We start from the raw sequence: 20021 nt of genomic DNA, 5'->3' as shown, positions 1-20021 counted from the left end.
CAAAAAAAAAAAAAAAAAAAAATTCATCCTCTAAGCAGCGCCCGTCCAGTCTTCCCCCAACCATCCCTCAGAGAGCCATGAACAGTTCTCAGAGCCCTGTGTGGCTCTGCTGCCTTCATGATCACTTCCCCCCAAAGCTGGCCCCAGAAGCCCCCCAGAGTTGGGTCCCTTCTCAGTTCTTCAGCCTCATTGCCCCCATTCTGCCTCATTACCCCCACTTCTGCCAAACCAAACCCTTGAGCGCCTCCTCAGCCTGCACGTTGCTCCATGCCCCAACCTTCATACTGCTGGCCTTCTTCCAGAACATTCTCTCCCCATCATCATGACGCTCCATTGAGAGCTCTCCCTGCTACCCCTTCCTGCCCTGCTGGGCCCCTCGTGCCTCCATCGCATTATTGTGTGAATGGCTAATGTCCCCTCCTTGATGGGGCCATCTCTGAGGATAGGGACATGGCCCTAGTGCAGAGATGCTCAGGGATGTTTAGGGAAGGAAGTCATCCAGAGACCTAGATTTGAACCCCATCCATATCGCCTCCCAAACCACGTGGCCTTGGCCTCCCTGGGCTTTGATTCCCTCATCGGTCCTGCCTGTGCTGCCAGGCTACTGTGAGCCTCTAATGGGCCTGTGTTGACAGATGAATGCATTCTTGGGACTACTAATCAACGCACACAACTAAGGCCAAGAGAAGCCAGGGTTTCTACCCCAGGGACCCCCTTGGCCCCACCCTCTAGCAGCCCTGGAGCTGGGTCCCTCTGCCTCTCCCAGGATGCAGTCAGAGGCCTGAGTTTCTGGAAACTCTTGGATCGCGTCCCTGCTCCTCCTAGTCCCGCCTCGGCTCCAGGTGTCTATCTCTCCAGCTATTTTCTTTTCTGATCTGGAGTTCAAAAGAACAGATCTAGGAGCGACAGCCACGGGAACAACAGCCAGCAGGCTACTTCATGTTGGCCCAGCTGAGAGCCTGCGGGGCTGCCCACCTCTCCCTGCTGGGTTTGGGTACCCAGAAAGGAGGGCGTATGGGTTCTGGTTCTATGGGCATCAAAGGCCAATGTGACTGAGAACAGCAGCTCTAGTTAGAGGCAAGGCCAGTTTGGGGCCAGAGCAGGGGGAGGGGGGAGCCTGGTCTAATTAGAGCCCTAACAGGCTCCTTTGAAAGCATTTTCAGATGTCCCCAGCCCTGCAGGCAGAGGTGGTGTAATAATAATAAAACAACATTTGCATAGAGATTTCATTTATAAAGCACTTTCTCAGGGGTGGGGTGGCACTGGGTGGCCCTGTGGAATCCTGGCTGGGAGGCCGCCCTGGCCTTGGGTTGGTTCCGCCCTCCCGCCAAGCTGACGATTGTGTGCGAGGTAAACAAAGCGCCATTCATCCAACTGTTTCAATTCCTCTCCTCTTCATTCCTTTTTCCCTGTCTCCCATGAAGAGCTCACTCGGGGCTTGTCACTCAGGCCAGAAAAGGGGTGTCAGGGATCCCAGAGGGAGACCCCTTCCCTGATGGGAAGAAGCGGGGAGGTGGGACGGCTCCCTCCCTCTGCACACCCCCACCATCCCCAGCTCTGGCAGAATAACAGCCTTGCTGCGGTTGGTTTGTGCAACTCTTTGCTAACCTGTGGCTGTGTCTTCATGGACAAAGTATGAGCCCAGGTTTGGTAATGTCTGTGTGCACGCCATGTTTGTGTTTGGTAACATGCAGAGATAAGCAGTTTGTGGGGCTCTGCGAATCCCTCCCTACCCGAGAGGGCCTTGTGTACACAGTGCGGGGGTGAGGGGCCCTGGGGCGTCTGCCCCTGCACTGGGTGGGCCGGGTGAGGCAGCTGGGCCCTGCTCCTGTACAGCCCAGGCTGGAGAGTCCCCTGCAGTCACCTGGCCACTGGCACCCTGGGGTGAAGGGGGAGGCACTGGGCGCTGGCCCCTTAAGGGCCTCTGATGAGCTATATTGGGCCCACCTGCCTGGGTTCCAGCAGCTTCCACAGCCCCAGCAGCAGACGGAAGATGCAAGAGGTCATTGCAGGGCTGGAGCGGTTCACCTTTGCCTTCGAGAAGGATGTCGAGATGCAGAAGGGCGCTGGGCTCCTGCCTTTCCAGGGCATGAACAGTGAGTGAGGATGGGGCCACTGTCCCTCCCCCACCTTCTCTCTTTTTTTTTTCTTTGAGACGGAGTCTCGCTCTGTAGCCCAGGCTGGAGTGCAGTGGCGCAGTCTCAGCTCACTGCAAGCTCTGCCTCCTGGGTTCACGCCATTCTCCTACCTCAGCCTCCCGAGGAGCTGGGACTACAGGCGCCCGCCACCGCACCGGGCTGATTTTTTGTATTTTTAGTAGAGACGGGGTTTCACCGTGTTAGCCAGGATGGTCTCGAACTCCTGACCTCGTGATCCGCCCGCCTTGGCCTCCCAAAGTGCTGGGATTACAGGCATGAGCCACCACGCCCGGCCTCCCTCCCTTCCTTCTCCTTCCTTCTCTACAGGCCTCTCTGCTCAACTCCCTGATGCGACAGCCCCTTCTCTGTCTCTCTCTTCTGTAGCTTCGGGGCAACCCATTTTCCAGACTGAGAAAGAGAGGCACAGAGAGACGGTGAATTGAGAGAAGCCACACTGGCCTCCCGAGCTCCTGGGCCAGCCTTGAGCCCCTCGAGCTCCTCTGTTTCAGAGTTGGGGGGTTAAGGGTTGAGGTCTGCTGGCTGGCTCTGCAGGTTAACCTCTACAGGGCCCAGATTTGGGGTCCCATAGGCCAGAGCCTGGGGGAGGTCTAGGTGGGACATGCCGATAGGAGGTGGAGGCTCCTGGAACAGCTGCAGCCTCTGGGGAAGCTACCTTCTCTGTTCCCTCTTCTCCTTCCAGAGTCGGCTTCAGCTGTGTGCAACTTCTTCACTAAAGGGCTCTGTGAGAAAGGTGAGTTAGCAGACAGGCCTGGGCCCCAAGCTGGGTGAGTGTAGGGTCTGTCTGAGCGACACCCAGCAGGGGCTCAGCCTGGCCTGGGATAGGGTGTCGAATTTGCACCTGGGGAGGGAAAATTGGGATGGAACGGAATTTTATTTTTATTTTATTTATTTGTTTTTAGATGGAATCTCGCTCTGTTGCCCAGGCTAGAGTGAAGTGGCGTGATCTCAACTCACCGCAACCTCCACCTCCTGGGTTCAAGTGATTCTCCTTCCTCAGCCTCCCGAGTAACTGGAGCTACAGGCGCATGCCACCAAGCCCGGCTAATTTTTGTATTTTTAGTAGAAATGGGGTTTTGTCATGTTGGCCAGGCTGGTCTCAAACTCCTCACCTCAGGTGATTCACCTGCCTGGGCCTCCCAAAGTGCTGGGATTACAGGCGTGAGCAACCATGCCCAGCCATGGAGCAGAATTTTAGACTTACAGGTAGACAAAGGATAAGTGGTTGGATCCATCGAGCAGCCTGCCCCTCCCCTAAGATTTCCCCGCCTCAGCAGCAGTCTTTGTAGTTTGCAGTTCGCATCAGGGTAACCAGGCTGCCTGGAAAGGGGTATTTTTTTTCTTTCTGCCTTGCTAGGATGGGCGTGTGTCTGAGCTTTGGCCTGTGCATTCCCAGGAGGCTCCAGCTTCTTAATGTTTTTCTTGATTTCCTCCCAGCTAGAAGAGAAGCATCCTTCTCCCCCAGTCCCATGCTCTGACTCAGTTTGGAAACTGGTCAATTGTCTCATCCATTCCCTATGCCCTGAGGTAGCACCTGCCACCATCTTTGAAATGCTATCAAAAAGCATCCTCCACTTCTCTCCTGCCCTGACTTTGGGTCAATACCGTCTTCCTAGGCCCCTCTCCCCAAATGCAGCCATTCTGGGAAGGCCTGACTCAAATACAAGAGTTTTCAACTTTTCTTCTGGCTCATGGCTCACGTAGAGGCTCTTCCCACAGAAATATACCATTGCCAAAAAAAATTGGCTTCCAATTTTAGGGTTTCCCAGTCTTCCTACAGCTTGCCTTACATTTAGGCTAAGAAATCTTGCTGGTGTGAGAGTTTAGGACATGCTTTCCGATCCAAATGACTCTGTCCCTGGAAGCTGGGGGGCTGGAGGGGACCAGGAAAGGAGGACCTGGGGCCATGTTCGCCCACCTGCCTTGTTTGTCTTGGGGCCAGCCCTGGACCATGCAGGGAGAAGGGAAATGGGATCACTGGTCTCCCAAGGCCTTGTGTACCCAGGACCCTGCAGGCTCAGTGTGGACTGAGTGGCGTCTCCTCAGCTCGGCCCATCCAGTCCCTAGAGCAGTGGTTCCTAGCAACACCCTTCTGCAAAGAAAGAAAGCTATTATGGTGGAAGGTCAGAACCAAGCAAGTCAATAGCCAGGGGTGGAGGTTAGGGGTATTTAAAAAGAGCACCTTGGCCAGGGGAGTTGGCTCACACTTGTAATCCCAGCACTTTGAGAGGCAGAGGCTGGAGGATCGCTCAAGACCAGCCTGGACAACATAGCGAGACCCCATCTCTACAAAACATAATTTTTTTTTTTTTTTTTTAAAAAAGGAAAAATGGAAAGAACACCTCCCCTAGCCCCCAAATTATGTCAGAGAACTGGCCAGGCATGAGGCTGAACCTGCTTAGAAACTCAGGAACTGCCAGCCTGGATGACATGGCAAAGCCCTGTCTCTACAAAAAATAAAAAAATTAGCTCAGTGCGGTGGTGCATGCCTGTAGTCCCAGCTACTCGGGAGGCTGAGATGGCAGAACTGCCTGAGTCTAGGAGGTTGAGGCTACAGTGAGCCATGACTGTGCCATTGCCCTCCAGCCTGGGCAACAGACTAAGATCCTGTCTCAAATAAATTAATTAATTAAAAAGAAGGAAACTTAGGAACTGGGTGTCCTTCCTGCTAATAGCAACGCAGAATTGAGTGAAGATGATAAAGCAGTTAAATGTAACATTTCCATGGAGTATTCCTTATAAATCATTACAAAGTTGGCTCTTCTGTCACCGTGTTAGGTCTCTGGAATCGGGAAGCATAACATTTGATGTTTTTAAAGATGGGAATTCAACACGCCCTTACTGAGCACTTACTATGTGCCAGGGGCTGGGCTGGGTGTGGGGATTCTGGGCTGGAAAGCCTGGCCCTGCTCCCTGGCAGGACGAGAGGGGGTGTTAGGCACTCTGGGAATGAAAAGGAGGCAGCTGTTCTGAGCCCAGGTACTTCCCTGGAGAAGGGCATGGCACACCAGGCAGATGGGAAGGATGGGCAAAGATGTGGTAGTGGGAACAGCTGTGCATTAAGAAGAGCTTGCCCTGGCCAGTCATAGTGGCTCAAGCCTGTAATCCCAGCACTTTGGGAGGCTGAGGCGGATGGATCACCTGAGATCAGGAGTTCGAGACCAGCCTGACCAACATGGTAAAACAATGTCTCTACTAAAAATAAATTAAAAAAAAAATAGGCGGGTGTAGTTGTGGGCGTAATCCCAGCTACTTGGGAGGCTGAGGCAGGAGGATCACTTGAACCCGGGAGGTGGAGGTTGCAGTGAGCTGAGACCGTGCCATTGCTCTCTGGCATGGGCAACAGAGCGAGACGCCATCTCAAAAACAAGAGCTTGGCCGGGCGCGGTGGCTTCCGCCTGTAATCCCAGCACTTTGGGAGGCCGAGGCGGGCGGGTCAGGAGGTCAGGAGATCGAGACCATCCTGGCTAACACGGTGAAACCCTGTCTCTACTAAAAAATACAAAAAATTAGCCGGGCGTGGTGGCGGGCGCCTGTAGTCCCAGCTATTCCGGAGGCTGAGGCAGGAGAATGGCGTGAACCCGGGAGGCAGAGCTTGCAGTGAGCCAAGATCACGCCACTGCACTCCAGCGTGGGCGACAGAGCGAGACTCCGTCTCCAAAAAAAAAAAAGAAGACCTTGCCCTTCATGCTGCCTCGGCTCCCAGTTCCAGCCCCTACAGGGTCCAGGTGAAGGGATAAGGGGAGAGCCGCTGGGGACTGAGTCAGGTACCCTCCTGGGGAATCCCCTGGAGGGCTGAGCAGGGCCCAGGCTGTGGATGAGGGGCCTCCCAGCCAGGTGCTCTGGCGTCTCCAGGGAAACTCTGCCCCTTCCGACATGACCGAGGGGAGAAGATGGTGGTGTGCAAGCACTGGCTCCGGGGGCTGTGCAAGAAGGGTGATCACTGCAAGTTCCTGCACCAGTATGACCTCACCAGGATGCCTGAGTGCTACTTCTACTCCAAGTTTGGTAAGACCTCTTCCTGGCTCGGTGCCTCACCCTGGAGGGTGGCAGTGTGGGCTGTGAGATGGGAAGAAGGTTTCTAGAGGAGGGGTCACGCAGAGGAAGCTGGACATGTCCCTGGAGGCCAGAGAGACCTGTCTGAGTCTCAGGTGTCTGTTCTCCAAACCCCTAGACAAGCAGAAGTGTACCCTGAAGTCCCTGCCGTTTACTGCCCCCAGGATCAAGGTGCATACCAGGTACCCCCAAAAGGGAAGAAGGGATTGCTTCTCTCCCCAGTCTTGGTTCATCACACACCCAGCCTGACTGTACTGAAATGTCTCAAATGAGCCATCTCTCAGGCCCCGGCTAGAACTTCCTGAATATCAGGCCTTCAGAGCCACATTCACGATGCCTGCTGTACCCTCAAAGCCCCGGCACCACTGTCTGTTCTTCCAACAGTCTTGCTATTTTAACTCTTACTTTAGAAGAAACTTTGCATTGTTTCCATAAATGGAGAACTAGCGTCACTTGTTGGAAATCAAAGGTCACTGTAAACATAAATCCATGAGGTTCAGAGGTCTAGCACCTAAAATCATCTTGTGTGGTCAAGCCTGGACCAGCATCTTACCTCCCTCTGGCTTCAAGGCATCTTTTGTCCTTTTATTTATTTTTATATATATATATTTTTGAGACAGGGTGTCGCTCTGTCCCCCAGGCTGGAGTGCTGTGGCGTGATCTTGGCTCACTGCAACCTCCACCTCCCGGGTTCAAGTGATTCTCCTGCCTCAGCCTCCTGAGTTGCTGGGATTACAGGTACCCACCACCATGCCCAGCTAATTTTTGTATTTTTAGTAGAGACGGAGTTTTGCCATGTTGGCCAGGCTGGTCTTGAACTCCTGACCTCAGGTGATCCACCTGCCTCAGCCTCCCAAAGTGCTGGGATTATCGGTGTGAGCCACTGCGCCCGGCCTCCTTTGTCCTTTTAATCAAGGGACTGTTTATGGGGCAGCTGCAGCCACTTTCCCGCTTACTTAAGAAAGGAATCTGTGAATGTGCTTCAGGTCTCACCCTTCACAATACAGTTCTACAGCTCAGAGCTTTTTGGAGCTGGAAGGAGCCTTACGGATTATCTAGTCCAGTGGTTTTCGAACTATATTCCATAAAGAGTGACCTGCAAGGAGAGAGCTGGCAGAATCCCCTGGATGCCCCTGACTCAGGAGGCTTGGCTACCAAATGTGGCTGGAGCCAGCTTCAGGGCCCCCCAAGCGGCTGCTCCTCGTTAGTGCCAATGGGAGGGTCCTGGGTACCTGAGAAGGAGGCAAAGCATCACCTAGGCCAGTCAGAGCCCCACCTAGGCTAATATTCCATTTCCTGCCTGCTCCTGGGAGGCAAAGGCATGGCAGTTCCTGACAGCTGCCCCCATGTCTCCTCTGAAAGGACAATGTTTATCCAAGTTCCCCTTGGTCACTGCCTAACATTCTGTGACTTTAGTAATAAAATGCCACCTACTTAGTTATTCCCTCAATAGCCCTCAGTGTTTGTTTGGGGATCAGGTGCTCCTGAGCATGGATACAGGAACAGGACCAGGTCCCCCTCAGCCCCCAGATAACTCCAATTAGTAGAGGACAGACTTGTAAGCCAATGATTACAAGATGTAATCTACTGTTCTTACAGTAAATGAATGCATATGGCTTTCGAATATCAAAGTTATGATCACTCTAATTGGAATCAGAGTGTTGTTGGGGAGGTGTGGGAGTGGGACAGAGTCACTGGAAGGGCCTGGTGTCCGGGGTCTTCAGCCCAGTACACCCATCTCTGAAAGGCGGACTGAAGGCTGAGGTGCTGCTGCCACCTGCTGGCCAGGCCAGGAATGCAGGGACATGCACCCAGCAGAACGGCAACCAGTGTAGATGACTTCCTGTTATCTCCATCCATCAAATGCTGGCCAGCATCACCTAGGGGGTGATGGGGTGATGTCACTTTGATTCATTAGAAAGCTCAAGCCCAGAGTCAGCACTCTGCCCAGTGCTGTACACTGACAATGAACAAATGAACCCTTCATGAACGTGAGGAAGCTGAATGAAATGGATGTGGCCTTTTCCCCTCTCTGAGCCCTGGCGTTCTCTGTGAAATGAGAGGGCTGGGAAAGAATGGTGGTTTTAAACTCTTAGGAATCAGGGGTACTCTCCTTTTTTTTTTTTTTGGAGACAGAGTCTTGCACTGTTGCCCAGGCTGGAGTGGAGTGGCACAATCTCGACTCACTGCAACCTCTGCCTCCCAGGTTCAAGCAATTCTCCCACCACAGCCTCCTGAATAACTGGGACTACAGGCATGTGCCACCACACCTGGCTAATTTTTGTATTTTTAGTAGAGATGGGGTTTCACCATGTTGGCCAGTCTGGTCTCGAACTCCTGACCTCAGGTGATCCTGAGGATCACCACATCGGCTTCACAAAGTGCTGGGGTTACAGGCATGAGCCACTGTGCCTGGCCTAGGGGTACTTTCCTTTAGGCAAAACCTTGCTCCGTAGAGGCCCAGTGTATAAAATAGATCTTCCTGGAGCAATTTGAAAATCAGTGGAATAGACGCTATGACGCTCCTTCAGCTCTGAAAAGCACTGAGCTGTAGACATTTAAGGAGGATGAAGTTGGAAAGATTCATGAGTTCTCAACTTGAATGAAATGAAAGTGGGATGAATCTTCCCCCACGCTTCCTTCAGAGCTTTCTTCCTAAGAGAAATCTAAGAGAGCTCTTAAAATGACACCTGGGGCCAGGCGTGGTGGCTCACACCTGTGATCCCAGCACTCTGGGAAGCTGAGGTGGGCGGATCACGAGGTCAGGAGTTCAAGACCAGCCTGGCCAACATGATGAAACCACGTCTCTATTAAAAATACAAAAATTAGCCATGCGTGGTGGCACATGCCTATAATCCCAGCTACTTGGGAGGTTGAAGCAGGAGAATCGCTTGAACCCGGGAGGCGGAGGTTGCAGTGAGCCAAGATTGCGCCATTGCACTCCAGCCTGGGCAACAGAGTAAAACCCTGTCTCAAAATAATAATAATAATAATGACACCTGGGTAGGCTGGGCCCACTGGGCTGGCTCCCTGTAGGAAATAAACTAAACCTGAGACTTGGTCTAACCCATAGAGAGATGATGACACAGGCTTAGTATAATGCAGGTGCCCACTCTGCAGAATGTTTCTTTTCATACCTGTGCCAACTTGAGCAGGGCTCTGCTTTTCTTTGCATTTCCACCAAGGGGAACAGCTTCCCTAGGCTCTGCAGGCAGCATGGGTTTTGTAGTAGAGATGAAGAGGGGGCTGCAGTTACAGTGACATGGAAATATCTCCACTTAACGTCGCAGGCCTTCTCGGCTCTCCTTGTTCCTGCTAGCCTCTAACAGCCTTCAGTTCCAGTGCCGCCTCCTCCATCTGGGGTCCCCCACTCTTACTCTTCCAGAGGTGTATATTCAGACCATGCCCTGCTTAGCAAATAGGACTGGGATCCACCCTTTTTAGACTGCAGGAAGGATTAGACATACTTGCCATCTTCAAAAAGCTGGTGACTCCCAGAATAAAAGCCAGTGTCTTCTATGTATGTGAGGGGCAAGGTCAGTCTGGTTTGGGGACACAGAAGTGACCACAAAGAGAAACTGCTTCTACAGAGAGTGCTGGGATTTTCAGGTGACTGCAGCAACAAGGAGTGTCCTTTCCTCCATGTGAAGCCAGCTTTCAAGTCCCAGGACTGTCCTTGGTATGACCAAGGTTTCTGCAAGGACGGTGAGGCCTTGGAAGCCAGGGAGCCCTAGGGGCTGTGGGGATGAAGGTGGGAGCTCTCAGCAGGGGAGGGGTCATTTTCCTGATGAGGCTGTGCCTTGTTGAAACCCCAATAGAAGGCCTTTCTGTAGTTCTTCTCCAGCTCTGCTATGACACACAAAACACAGCCTGGTGTGGGGCCATAACAGGCTTCTTGGGGCAGACTGACTTGGGTTCAAATCCTACCTTCAGCATGTATCAGCTGCATGCCCTTCTCCAAGTTACTGAACCACAGGAAGCTCTTGATACAGGGTCAGGCCCATAGGAGACGCTTAGTTCATATGTGCTCTCTTCTGCACTCCACTTACCCACCTGGGGGGTCCTGAGTGTTGCTTAAGCATGTCCTACCTTTCCCATTGCTGCCGGCCAAATTTAAGAGGCAGCTTCCCCCAGCAGGGTTCCCATGCCCTAAGCAACAGGGTTTCTCCCTCTCCTTTGTCTTCAGATGGGTTTTTCTTACTGAGTTCTTAGTGCTGTTGGTTTTAGGGATCTGGGCGTGGGTGAGGGCTGCTGAGAAGATCAGTAGGATTGTGGGGTTAGCTTTTTTCTTTCTATCACCCAGGCTGGAGTGCAGTGGTGCGATCTTGGCTCACTGCAACCTCTGCCTCCCAGGTTGAAGCAATTCTCCTGCCTCGGCCTCCCAAGTAGCTGGGATTACAGGTGTGCATCACCATGCCCAGCTAATTTTTGTATTTTTAGTAGAGACAGGGTCTCACCATGTTGCCCAGGCTGGTCTCGAACTCCTGGGCTGAAGTGATCTACCCACCTTGGCCTCCCAAAGTGCTGGGATTACAGGTGTGAGCCACCCCACCCGGCCAGGTCACCTTTTTCTCAGCTGTATCTCCTATACCTAAATAAATAAAAGGCAACAAAGTGTGGTTCATATCCATGCAAGTCCTCCAGGACACAGCATGTCAGTGACATTTCCAACTCTATTTCAGAACTTGCCAGCTGACACCTGCTCCAGCACATTCCAAGGTTCCTTTTCCCCATCCCTGTCTCATGGCTAGAAGTCGGTGCTTTAGGGTGGTACAGAAAGGACGGGAAGATTTATCCACCCCTATTAAGTGAAGCCCCTATGACCATCCACACCCTTCCTAGGGAGCTTTTTCATGTGTGTTTTCCCCTCTTGCTGAAGTGGATCCTTCTCATCACTTTCTCTTTGCTCAGCAGGTCCTCTGTGTAAATACCGCCATGTCCCCAGAATAATGTGTCTCAACTATTTAGTTGGCTTCTGCCCCGAGGGACCCAAGTGCCAATTTGCTCAGTAAGTATGATCCCTCAGTTACCAACTCCCACCAGTGTGCTAGGCCTGGCCTTCTAGTTCTAGATCTTTCCATACCTTTGCTGGTCCTTGGTGGAAAATGAAGCATCTGGCAAGCATCCGCCCCAGTATTTTCCTGGCACCACTGCCTGACCCTGGCAATCTCAGAATCCTAACCCATCCTTTTAATGTGTACTCATGCTGGGGATGGGTGCCGATCTTTTCACAAACTGTTCTAGTAATAAGAAACACTTAATGCCCATTTCTCCCCAGTCCTCTGTAATTCTCCCTCACGCCCTGGCTAAGGGAGGGCACCTTCCCTACAGGGTTCTGAAATATGAAATCTGCAGCAGGCTGGCGCAGAGCACGTTAATGAGCAGAAGATGGGAGGGTGAGAGCTGGGCTGTAATCGTCTCTCTCTCCACTTCCCTTAGTCCCAAGATGAATCTTTTACTCAACCCGAGTTACATGAAGGTGAGTGCAGGCAGGCACGTGCCGTCGTGCCTCATCCCTTTATTCCCACTCCTTTCTGCTCCCCAGGGAAGCTCACCCAACAGCACTGCATGGCTCCCAGCGAACCCTCACTCTCCTTTGAAAGGCATGTCATCATGCAAGTGAGACACATATATGTGGTTGTTCCTCCCAGACTCCTCTCCAACCTCTAGAATCTCTGCTGTGGGTAGGGTCGGACTTCTCTGTTGACCAGCCCGAGGCTTTCCTTCTGCTAGCTGGGTAGCACGCATGGTTTTTGGAATCAGGGCTGGCCCTGATTGAGAACGTGCTCAGTCCCTATGGAGAGACACACACTCTCTATAGACACAAGTGTTGATGAGCGCCTATGTCAGGTGTTGGCAAACTACAGCCTGTGGGCCAAGTCCAGCCTGCTGCCTGTCTTTGTACAGGCGAGGCGCTAAGAATGGTTTGTAGAAAGTGGGAGGAAAATCAAAATATTTTGTGACATGTGAAATTAATTCCAGTGCTCATAAAGGGTTTTGTTGGAACAGGGCCATGGCTGTTCTGGTGCTTACAATGGCAGAGTCCAGTGGCCGCAACAGAGACCCAGTGGCCTGCAGAGTATAAAATATGCAACGTTTGGTGTTCTATAGAAAAAGCTTGCTGACCCCTGGTCTAGATGACTGAATGTCGGACACCTGTTTAAGTATCACAGAGGCCAGACAGCGCCAACACTGGGGCAGCTACTGACGGCTACTGGGGCCTCCGAGCACTGGACGCTGGGAGGGTGATGGCCTGGGAGGAAGGCAGTCCCTGCTGGTTCTGAGCGGGCTTTGAAAGAAGGTGGGAGGCGATCTGTGGGACTGTGGGGAATTTACAAGCCCATTTACAATGAAAGCCTGACTTTGATTGAAAGGTATGCTTTTGGCACTTAAAACTGTAACTAAAGGCATCTTGAACCCTGGTTTCACCCTAAATGCACGGCCAGCGTCCCGGCCCTCTGTGAAGTCAGTGTCTGCACACAGGGACTATCTGCAGTAGGTGTTTTCTCACGACTTCACTTTATCTGCAGCTTGTCAGCCGGCCCCGGGATTCAGCACCTCCTATTTCTGCTGTGGAAGCTTGGAAACCCCCATCCCCAACAGAGTGCCTGCTCTCCTGCCTGGGGATCAGGGGTCAAGGGCAGGGCCTGTCCCACAGGGTGGACAAAGGAACCCACAGGGCTGGGCTAGTGCTTGGCTGAGAGCTGGGAGGGCAAGGAATGATCAGGGAGCTAGAGAATGACTCCTTTTCTGCAGCAGGTAGGAGTGTGAATTAGAAGAGAATGAGAGGATACTGTAAACCATCCTGTTGGCATCTCCTGCTGGACAAGACTGTTCCTTCAAAAGGAACGGTCATTTCCTGCTTTGTTGCCTGCTACTCTTCAGTTACTTGTACATAACGTCCTTAAGATTCTTTTTTGGCCAGAGGGCAGAGTATGGTTAAGGGAGGGAATGTAGCACCTGGTTCCTTTTTCTGCTATCTTCTGGTTTATCAGAAAGAAAAAAAATCATGTTTGATCATACCTTCATTCTCATAGCTTCTAAACTGTCCTGAGCTTTGCAGTCTCCATTCTGCAAGAGAATAGTTTTATTGGGATGACAGGTAAGAGAGGCAGAACCCTTGACTTTTCTTGTACAGTTGCTTTTATGTGCCTTGCAATGTCTGCAGCCTTGTTCTCTGGGATTGTGATGCTGGGCTTGAATGCCTGAAATAAGCTTCAACAAGAAGCAGAATCCATCCAATTCCTCACAAAGGTGGCTAACCATCTCCTATGGTTCCCTAGACATCTTTAGAAATCTGAATTTACAAAGTCATGCCATTCACTTTTTCTGTTTTTGTGTCAAAGACCAGGCCATTATGCCAGTAAGTACAGTAAGACTCAACTGGTAGGAATTATTAAAAACTAACCTATGGTCAGGAGAAGATGCTCAATGGTCTTACTATGGGATTCTGTTTCCCAAGTTCCACAGTAAGCCCGCTGTCATCCTAAGCAGGGTATGAGTGAGGTGCAGAAGTAGCCTGTGGCATGCAGGTTTATTTCTTTTGATCCTGTAAGTGAACGAGCTACTAAAAATACAACAGGTTTGGAGGCAGATTGGCAGGAACGAGTTATCCATAAAACGGGAGCAAAATGTACATAAAACCAAAAGCTCGAGTCTGTGGGAAATCCACGATCATTATACTTTGCTGAGTTCCTACCAACAGGTCTGGGTTACACGTGGCAGTTCCTCTGCATATGGCTTCAGCTGCTGCTATCAACTGGCAATTAACTCAAATGGTTTTCTTTAGCATGACAGCTGCTTCCTTGTATGGCTTATTTAAATCTAAGAATATACTCTGTACCTTATGTGTGGAGTATTATGGGGCAGTAGATGGAATAAAATAGGCTTATCCTGGGGAGGTAAGGTGGTGACACGGAACATTTAACAGTATTACCATCTTTTAATGCCATCATGAATGGCCAATAGCAAGGCAACTTAATCCACTGGGAAAGGGGAGGTAGTGGCTGTGCTGAGCCTTTTGGAGTAATGGAGAAGAGCAATGGGATGTGTGAGGAAGAACTGGCCCCCCACCCTGGTAAAAAGACAGGTGCCTGGCCTGCCTGGAGCTGGAGCTCCCAGTCAGGGCAGTCTAAAAGAATGGAGCCCAGGAGTCAGGTTTTGGGGGGTTGAATGCCAGTTCAAACCAATGGGGGCTGCTATGTGATGAACAGCACAGAGCTACGTAGGCAAATCACTCTACCTCAGGCCCGTTTTCTTTTTGGAAAATGAGCAGGATAGCACCCACGTCACAGGACTGTTTGAAACTAAAAGGAGAAAACGCATGTAAAAAACCTTGCATGGCACTCGGCACAAAGCAAGCCCCAGATGTTGGCTGGATCTGCCTGTGGACTGCAGTAGGGCCTCTCTTCCTCCGTTCAAGGTTGGAATTTATATATAGTATGATGGCACATACTACAGGCTTTAGAACAGCTACTGTCAGTGAGTTCCTACCATCACAGACATTGCTGGAATTAACACACTTAAGACTTCTAATCTCACCAAATGTCTGCAAAGTAGGAATAATTATCCCTAAATTACAGTACAAAGGAGGCTCCAGTAAACTGGATAACTTACCCAGGGACACACCCACCCATTTCACAGGTGAGGCTCTAGAAGAGGCAAATAATCAGCTCAGGGGAGTACTTTTTATATTTTACAAATAATTTTATTATGAAGAGTGGTGGAAGTAGTATGTAGATTCCCCATAAAGTATAAAAGAGTCTGCTGATAATAAAATGATTTTATTTTTAACAGCTAAAATAAATTTTAATGTGCATTAGAAAAACTACACGTTCCCAAGTAAACTCAGTCTTTCAGATATTATTGAGGATTAAACAAGGCCGCCCCGAGGTTAATCCACTTACACAGACCACGTGTGAGTTACAGCTGGAGTATTCAGGCATGTCCGTGAATATTCCCAACTTCTAGTAACAGAACCTTCAAATACGTCCTCTCAAGCATGGACAGTAGCCTGGGTGTCACCATGCCTCTTCTGTGGGATGGATCGGAAGATGAATATGGATTACGTGTATGGATTCTCATGCTGCATTTGTATGCACCTTGCAGGAATATTCGGGAATTCAAGCTGCTGCCTGGAAGCAAGATCTAAGTATTGCTTCTTACCTAGTGGGGCTCTCACCAATGCCACAGACAGGGCAGAACACGACTTTTACCCCCTCCTTCCGCAGCATGATTTTAAGAGACAAAACTTATAAGGCTGTTTAAAATGGTAAATCATGTTAGAGACGTTTTTTTTTTTTTCCTTGGCTCTGTGAAGAGATGAGTAGTTACCCCACCTCACACCTGAAGCGTACTGGCTTCTGTGGGTAGCAGTCTTACTTGTCTACTATTCGTTCTGAGGAGTCTTGTCTTTCCGGATGAAGCTTTTAATCTGGTGATCACATACGTGATTGGAACTGGCTGTGCAAATGAACTGATAGGAATTTTGCATACATGAGCGAAAAATGTATCCTCATGAGGCAACTTTACATCAGTATTGCACCCTGGAGCTGTGAAGTGTGCTTCCTGGTCATGCTGAGTTTGTTTAGATCTAAATCTCAGAAAATAATCAATCAGCTATCAGTTTACCTCAACAATGCTCTTAAACTATTCTGAACATTAAGAAGAGATTCTTGAAGGACTTGATAAAACATCTTCAATTATTTTCCCAACCCAGAAGGCAGCAATGAGCAGACAAGGAAGCCTTTCCTTCCATTACTCTATAGACATTTACAAGTAATTCCAGAATGTGGAGATGTTTCCAATGGCTTCTTGAAAGTTATCCACACTACTTTATTGTGGATTCTCGTATCTAATTCAAAGAAGTCAGTGGAGACTTTTTGTTGTTTCCTACTATATGTGAGTTAGAATTCTTGGTACTTACCAACGTCAAACAAAAAAGCCGTCTTCTTATTAATACAGGATCTCACCTTTGCCTTAAACTTGGCAATACAAGGCAGATATCCTTTTAGGACTCATGGATCATTAAATAGTTCTATTCTCATTAAATAACTTATTTTCAGGGATATAAAATATTTACTGTGACTAAGTTAAACTTTTTCATTATGTTTCAGCATCCTGATTATGACAAGTGATAATACTTTATTTATAGCAGTGATACAAATGTTCCTGATAACCTTGAGGGCTGAAAAGCTATCCCTTAATGCTACCACTACACTTAGGTGTTACAGGGCAATTCAGTGGGCAACACAGGGCACGAAGGCACTAGAGAGAAGTCACGAAGGCTTCTCCTACTTAAATGTGCTTCCTAATCCAAACATGTTTTAGAGCGGCAATCCCCAGTCGTCTTCGCCACGCCAACACTTGGAGGTACTGTGCTCTTCCAGGGCAGGGGTCGGCACAATTTTTCTGTAAAGGCCAGATAGTAAATATTTTCAGCTTTTCGGGGCATATGGTTTCTGTCGCAACTACTCGACTTTGCTGTTGTCGTGTGAAACAGCCATGGATGCCACCTAACCAAATGAGCGGAGTTTGTTTTTGTACATTTTGACTACATACAAAAACAAGGCAGTGGGCTGGCTTTGGTCTGTGGTCATGGTGGGGTCTGCTGCCCCTGCTCAAGGGAACTGGGGGACTGGGAAAGAGGATATTATTGAAGGTCATTCTCATCTACCTTCTTACCTCGAGAGTTTCTGGTCTTGAGTAAGGACACAGGGGGAGGTGTGGAGAGAATCGTTAAGCATCTGTCCTAAAGAGCATTCACAGAGAATGGGCACAAAGCTCTTTCAGCAGGAAAGATTGTTCTGGGTTCCAGTGAAGTTCTTAGTAATATTAAACTAAAATAACTGAATGTAGAACTCTTTCCCTCAACCATAACTTTTTTCCTTACAGAGAATTCTAGGATACAGGGATATATTGCCGAATACCTTAACTATGAGAATTTGTTGCAGAATTAAATTACTCCCACTAGGGATGGAAAGGAGCAGGGGATTGGGAATAGAAAAGGTAGGTAAAAAGTAGCTCCAGCATTCCAGCTTTGAGAAGAGAGAGAAACGACGTACAAGTCAGCACATGCTGGCCGTGGCTTTCCTGTAGGTTTTTTGGGATTTTTGAGACAAGGTTTCACTTCCATCACCCAGGCTGGAATGCAATGGCACAATCTCAGCTCACTGCAGCCTCTGCCTCCTGGGTTCAAGTGATTCTCCTGCCTCAGCCTCCTGAGTAGCTGGGACTACAGGCGTGTACCACTGAGCTCAGCTACTTTTTACATTTTTTTTTTGTAGAGATGGATTTCACCACATTGCACAGGCCGATCCTGAACTCCTGACCTCATGATCCGCCCACCTTGGCCTCCCAAAGTGCTGGGATTACAGGCGTGAGCCACCGCACCCGGCATTCCTGTAGTTTTACAAGAGCTGGGACATAAGAGGAACTGACCTCATGTATTTTGGCATGAGGACACCACAAGCAAAGCTGAGACAGAGGGGTGTGTGCGTGTGATATATAACTAACCCTCTACGTTAGAAAGGAGGTTGGGGAAACACTTATCCATCAACGCTGCCTAAATTTCCTCAAAGCTTTTTCTACCTGTAAGTATCCAAGTTACTCTCTGTGGGCCAAAGCAGAAGTAAAAAAATCAGACACTGAACAGTTTGATGAGATGAAGAGACACAGAAAACCCACCAGCCAAAAACAACCCTAACAAATTGAGAGGAATTTCTCAGTAATGCACAGAAACTCTTGAGAAAGGGATAGATAGGGGTGGGATTCTGAAAAGTTTCCAGGAAGAGATGATACATTAGCCACTGGTTCACTATTATACTCAATTAAGATGTATATAATGTGATTTAACATTATAGTTAGTGTGCTATTTTAAAAATCAGCTTAAAAATATTTTTAAGGTTTTTTTCGGAGGCTTACCTGCAACTCGAATGCCCATCCTTAGCTCTTGTGTTTCTCACACCTATCAAGATCTGGTCAAGGGCCCCAAAGAAACGAAGGGGAAGGGCCTGATGTGGGCTTATTTTCTGTCAATTCAGATAGGTAGTAGTCTGGTATTTCATACAGATGAATGGTAATGAGATACTAGCTTTTTACTGAGAAATAACTTCTTAATTTTAATGATGAACTTTGTCATCTTCACATCTCCTTGAATAACTTTATGATTAAACAAAACTAGTTTTTCTCTAATTCTCAGTTGCTCCTGACAGCAAGTCAAGAACATCCAGACAGAACCAGATCTGTCTATATTAATAATACATTTACTTCCTGTATCATTATTTTAGATTCCAATAATTTTATTCTTTATTTTTTTTCACTCCCCTCTCCCTGTCTCAAATATTACACATTTTTAAACTGTTAAGTATGTATTGCAGTCGTCTCCACCGTACGCCCTTTGCTGTTCCAGAGCTTTAAGTGATGTCCAGGTCAACACTACTTACGCCAGCGCTGCAGCTCTTTGGATAAACAGAGACAAATGTAAGGATCCGAGAGGCCACTTCCAATGACTGTTACTATCTTTTGCCTCTACAGATCATTCTCTTTTTGTTTTATAAGTTTAGAAATAGAGTATTAAGCACAATGAGAAGTTTGTTTCACTTTCTTCAGTCTCTGTTCACTAATGTCAGGTATCAAACAATCGCTTTCAGACTGGTAAAACTTTAAGAAAAGCCCTTTTCTCTGTGGGAGAAATGACTCTTGGTTTTGGGCCTCTCCATTTATGCAGGACAATCAGAAAGGCACTCCTTTTCCTCACCCATGACCAGGTGTCTGATACAAGAGATGGCGGCAAGGCCATCCCAGCCAGCATGCATGAGTGCTGCTGTCCTGTTCCTGCTGTCGGACCTACCTGCTACTCACTAGGCACTGATTTCATCAAACAAATCCCAATTAGCATCAAATTGTGATTTTTTTTTTCTTAAGAAGTCCAGTGTGTGAATTATGCTGGCCTTCAGAATTCATCGTTATCTTGTACTTTTACACCCGAAGTTTTCATCTGAAAGTGGGCTTTTTGTTTTAATTGTACAAAAATACGGGTGGTTTTTTTTTTTTTTTTTTTTGAGATGAAGTTTCGCTTGTTGCCCAGGCTGGAGTGCAGTGGCATGATCTCAGCTCACTGCAACCTCTGCCTCCTGGGTTCTAGCAATTCTCCTGCCTCAGCCTCCCGAGTAGCTGGGACTACAGGCGCCTGCCACCATGCCCAGCTAATCTTTGTATTTTTAGTAGAGACAGGTTTTCACCACGTTGGGCAGGCTGGTCTTGAACTCATGACCTCAGGTGATCTGCCAGCCTCGGCCTCCCAAAGTGCTGGGATTATAGGTGTGAGCCACCGCGCCCGGCCCCAAAATACTGGTTTTTGATTGTACAAAAACCAGCACAAAAATTTAATTATATAAAAATACTGATATTTTTGATACCCACTCGTCTTTTTAACTATAAGGATTTTTTTTTTATAATACAATACTTTAAGAAATGAACAAACACATCTTGAATGAAGATAAATGAAATTAAGGTATTTTCCTTCTGGTTAAGACTTAGCGCAAGCTGAAACCTGGAGAATGGCGCTTTGTTTTTTAAGTGTTCAAAGTAGATTAACTGAGATAGCAATAAGACTTAGACACATTGGTAAGTGACAGCTGTATTCTATTCCTCCTCCTCTCTTTCGTGGTGTAAGGGTGTTTGGTTTCAATGCCAAAAAGGTGCTCTTAGGCACCAAGGAAAAGCACCTTCCATTGGAGCAGGGTAACAGTTCTTAGGTACCTGACCTTTTAGCAGGGAAGGAAAAAAAGCTAGAAAGGCTGAGTGCAG

General features: G+C 48.8%; 2 protein-coding genes across 24 annotated transcripts in view; one reads left to right on the top strand and one right to left on the bottom strand.

The window, feature by feature from the left end:
- Nucleotides 1-1931: 1931 nt before the first annotated feature.
- On the top strand, nt 1932-15410 carry CPSF4L (cleavage and polyadenylation specific factor 4 like). The gene is made up of 6 exons (XM_054459883.2): nt 1932-2096; nt 2839-2889; nt 6012-6164; nt 9822-9917; nt 11127-11220; nt 15321-15410. Exons 1-6 carry the CDS (start codon nt 1994-1996, stop codon nt 15361-15363), a joined length of 540 nt encoding a protein of 179 aa, XP_054315858.2. The 5' UTR covers nt 1932-1993; the 3' UTR covers nt 15364-15410.
- MTNAP1 (mitochondrial nucleoid associated protein 1) overlaps nt 14977-20021 on the bottom strand; it is a 16363-nt gene continuing 11318 nt past the window's right edge. For 13 of the 23 annotated variants that reach the window (XM_054459854.2, XM_063655390.1, XM_063655383.1 and 10 more), the window contains one exon: nt 14977-16622. In XM_054459854.2, coding sequence (XP_054315829.1) covers nt 16522-16622 — 101 coding nt within the window. In that variant the 3' untranslated portion in view covers nt 14977-16521. Of the gene's footprint in view, nt 16623-18493; nt 18671-19049; nt 19321-20021 lie in introns of those variants that run through there. The other 10 variants (XM_063655392.1, XM_063655386.1, XM_054459858.2 and 7 more) reach the window with 2 other exon arrangements.

The sequence above is a fragment of the Pongo pygmaeus genome, chromosome 19, assembly GCF_028885625.2.
Source record: "Pongo pygmaeus isolate AG05252 chromosome 19, NHGRI_mPonPyg2-v2.0_pri, whole genome shotgun sequence".
Taxonomy (NCBI): domain Eukaryota; kingdom Metazoa; phylum Chordata; class Mammalia; order Primates; family Hominidae; genus Pongo; species Pongo pygmaeus.
This window is presented reverse-complemented; position numbering and strand designations above follow the sequence as displayed.

Excerpts from the sequence above, each read along its gene's own strand:
- CPSF4L (XM_054459883.2), top strand. The coding sequence starts at position 1,994 with ATGCAAGAGGTCATTGCAGGGCTGGAGCGGTTCACCTTTGCCTTCGAG. Across the intron at positions 2,890-6,011 it reads TAAAGGGCTCTGTGAGAAAG|GGAAACTCTGCCCCTTCCGA; the intron begins GTGAGTTAGCAG and ends TGGCGTCTCCAG. Across the intron at positions 11,221-15,320 it reads CCCAAGTGCCAATTTGCTCA|GAATATTCGGGAATTCAAGC; the intron begins GTAAGTATGATC and ends TGCACCTTGCAG.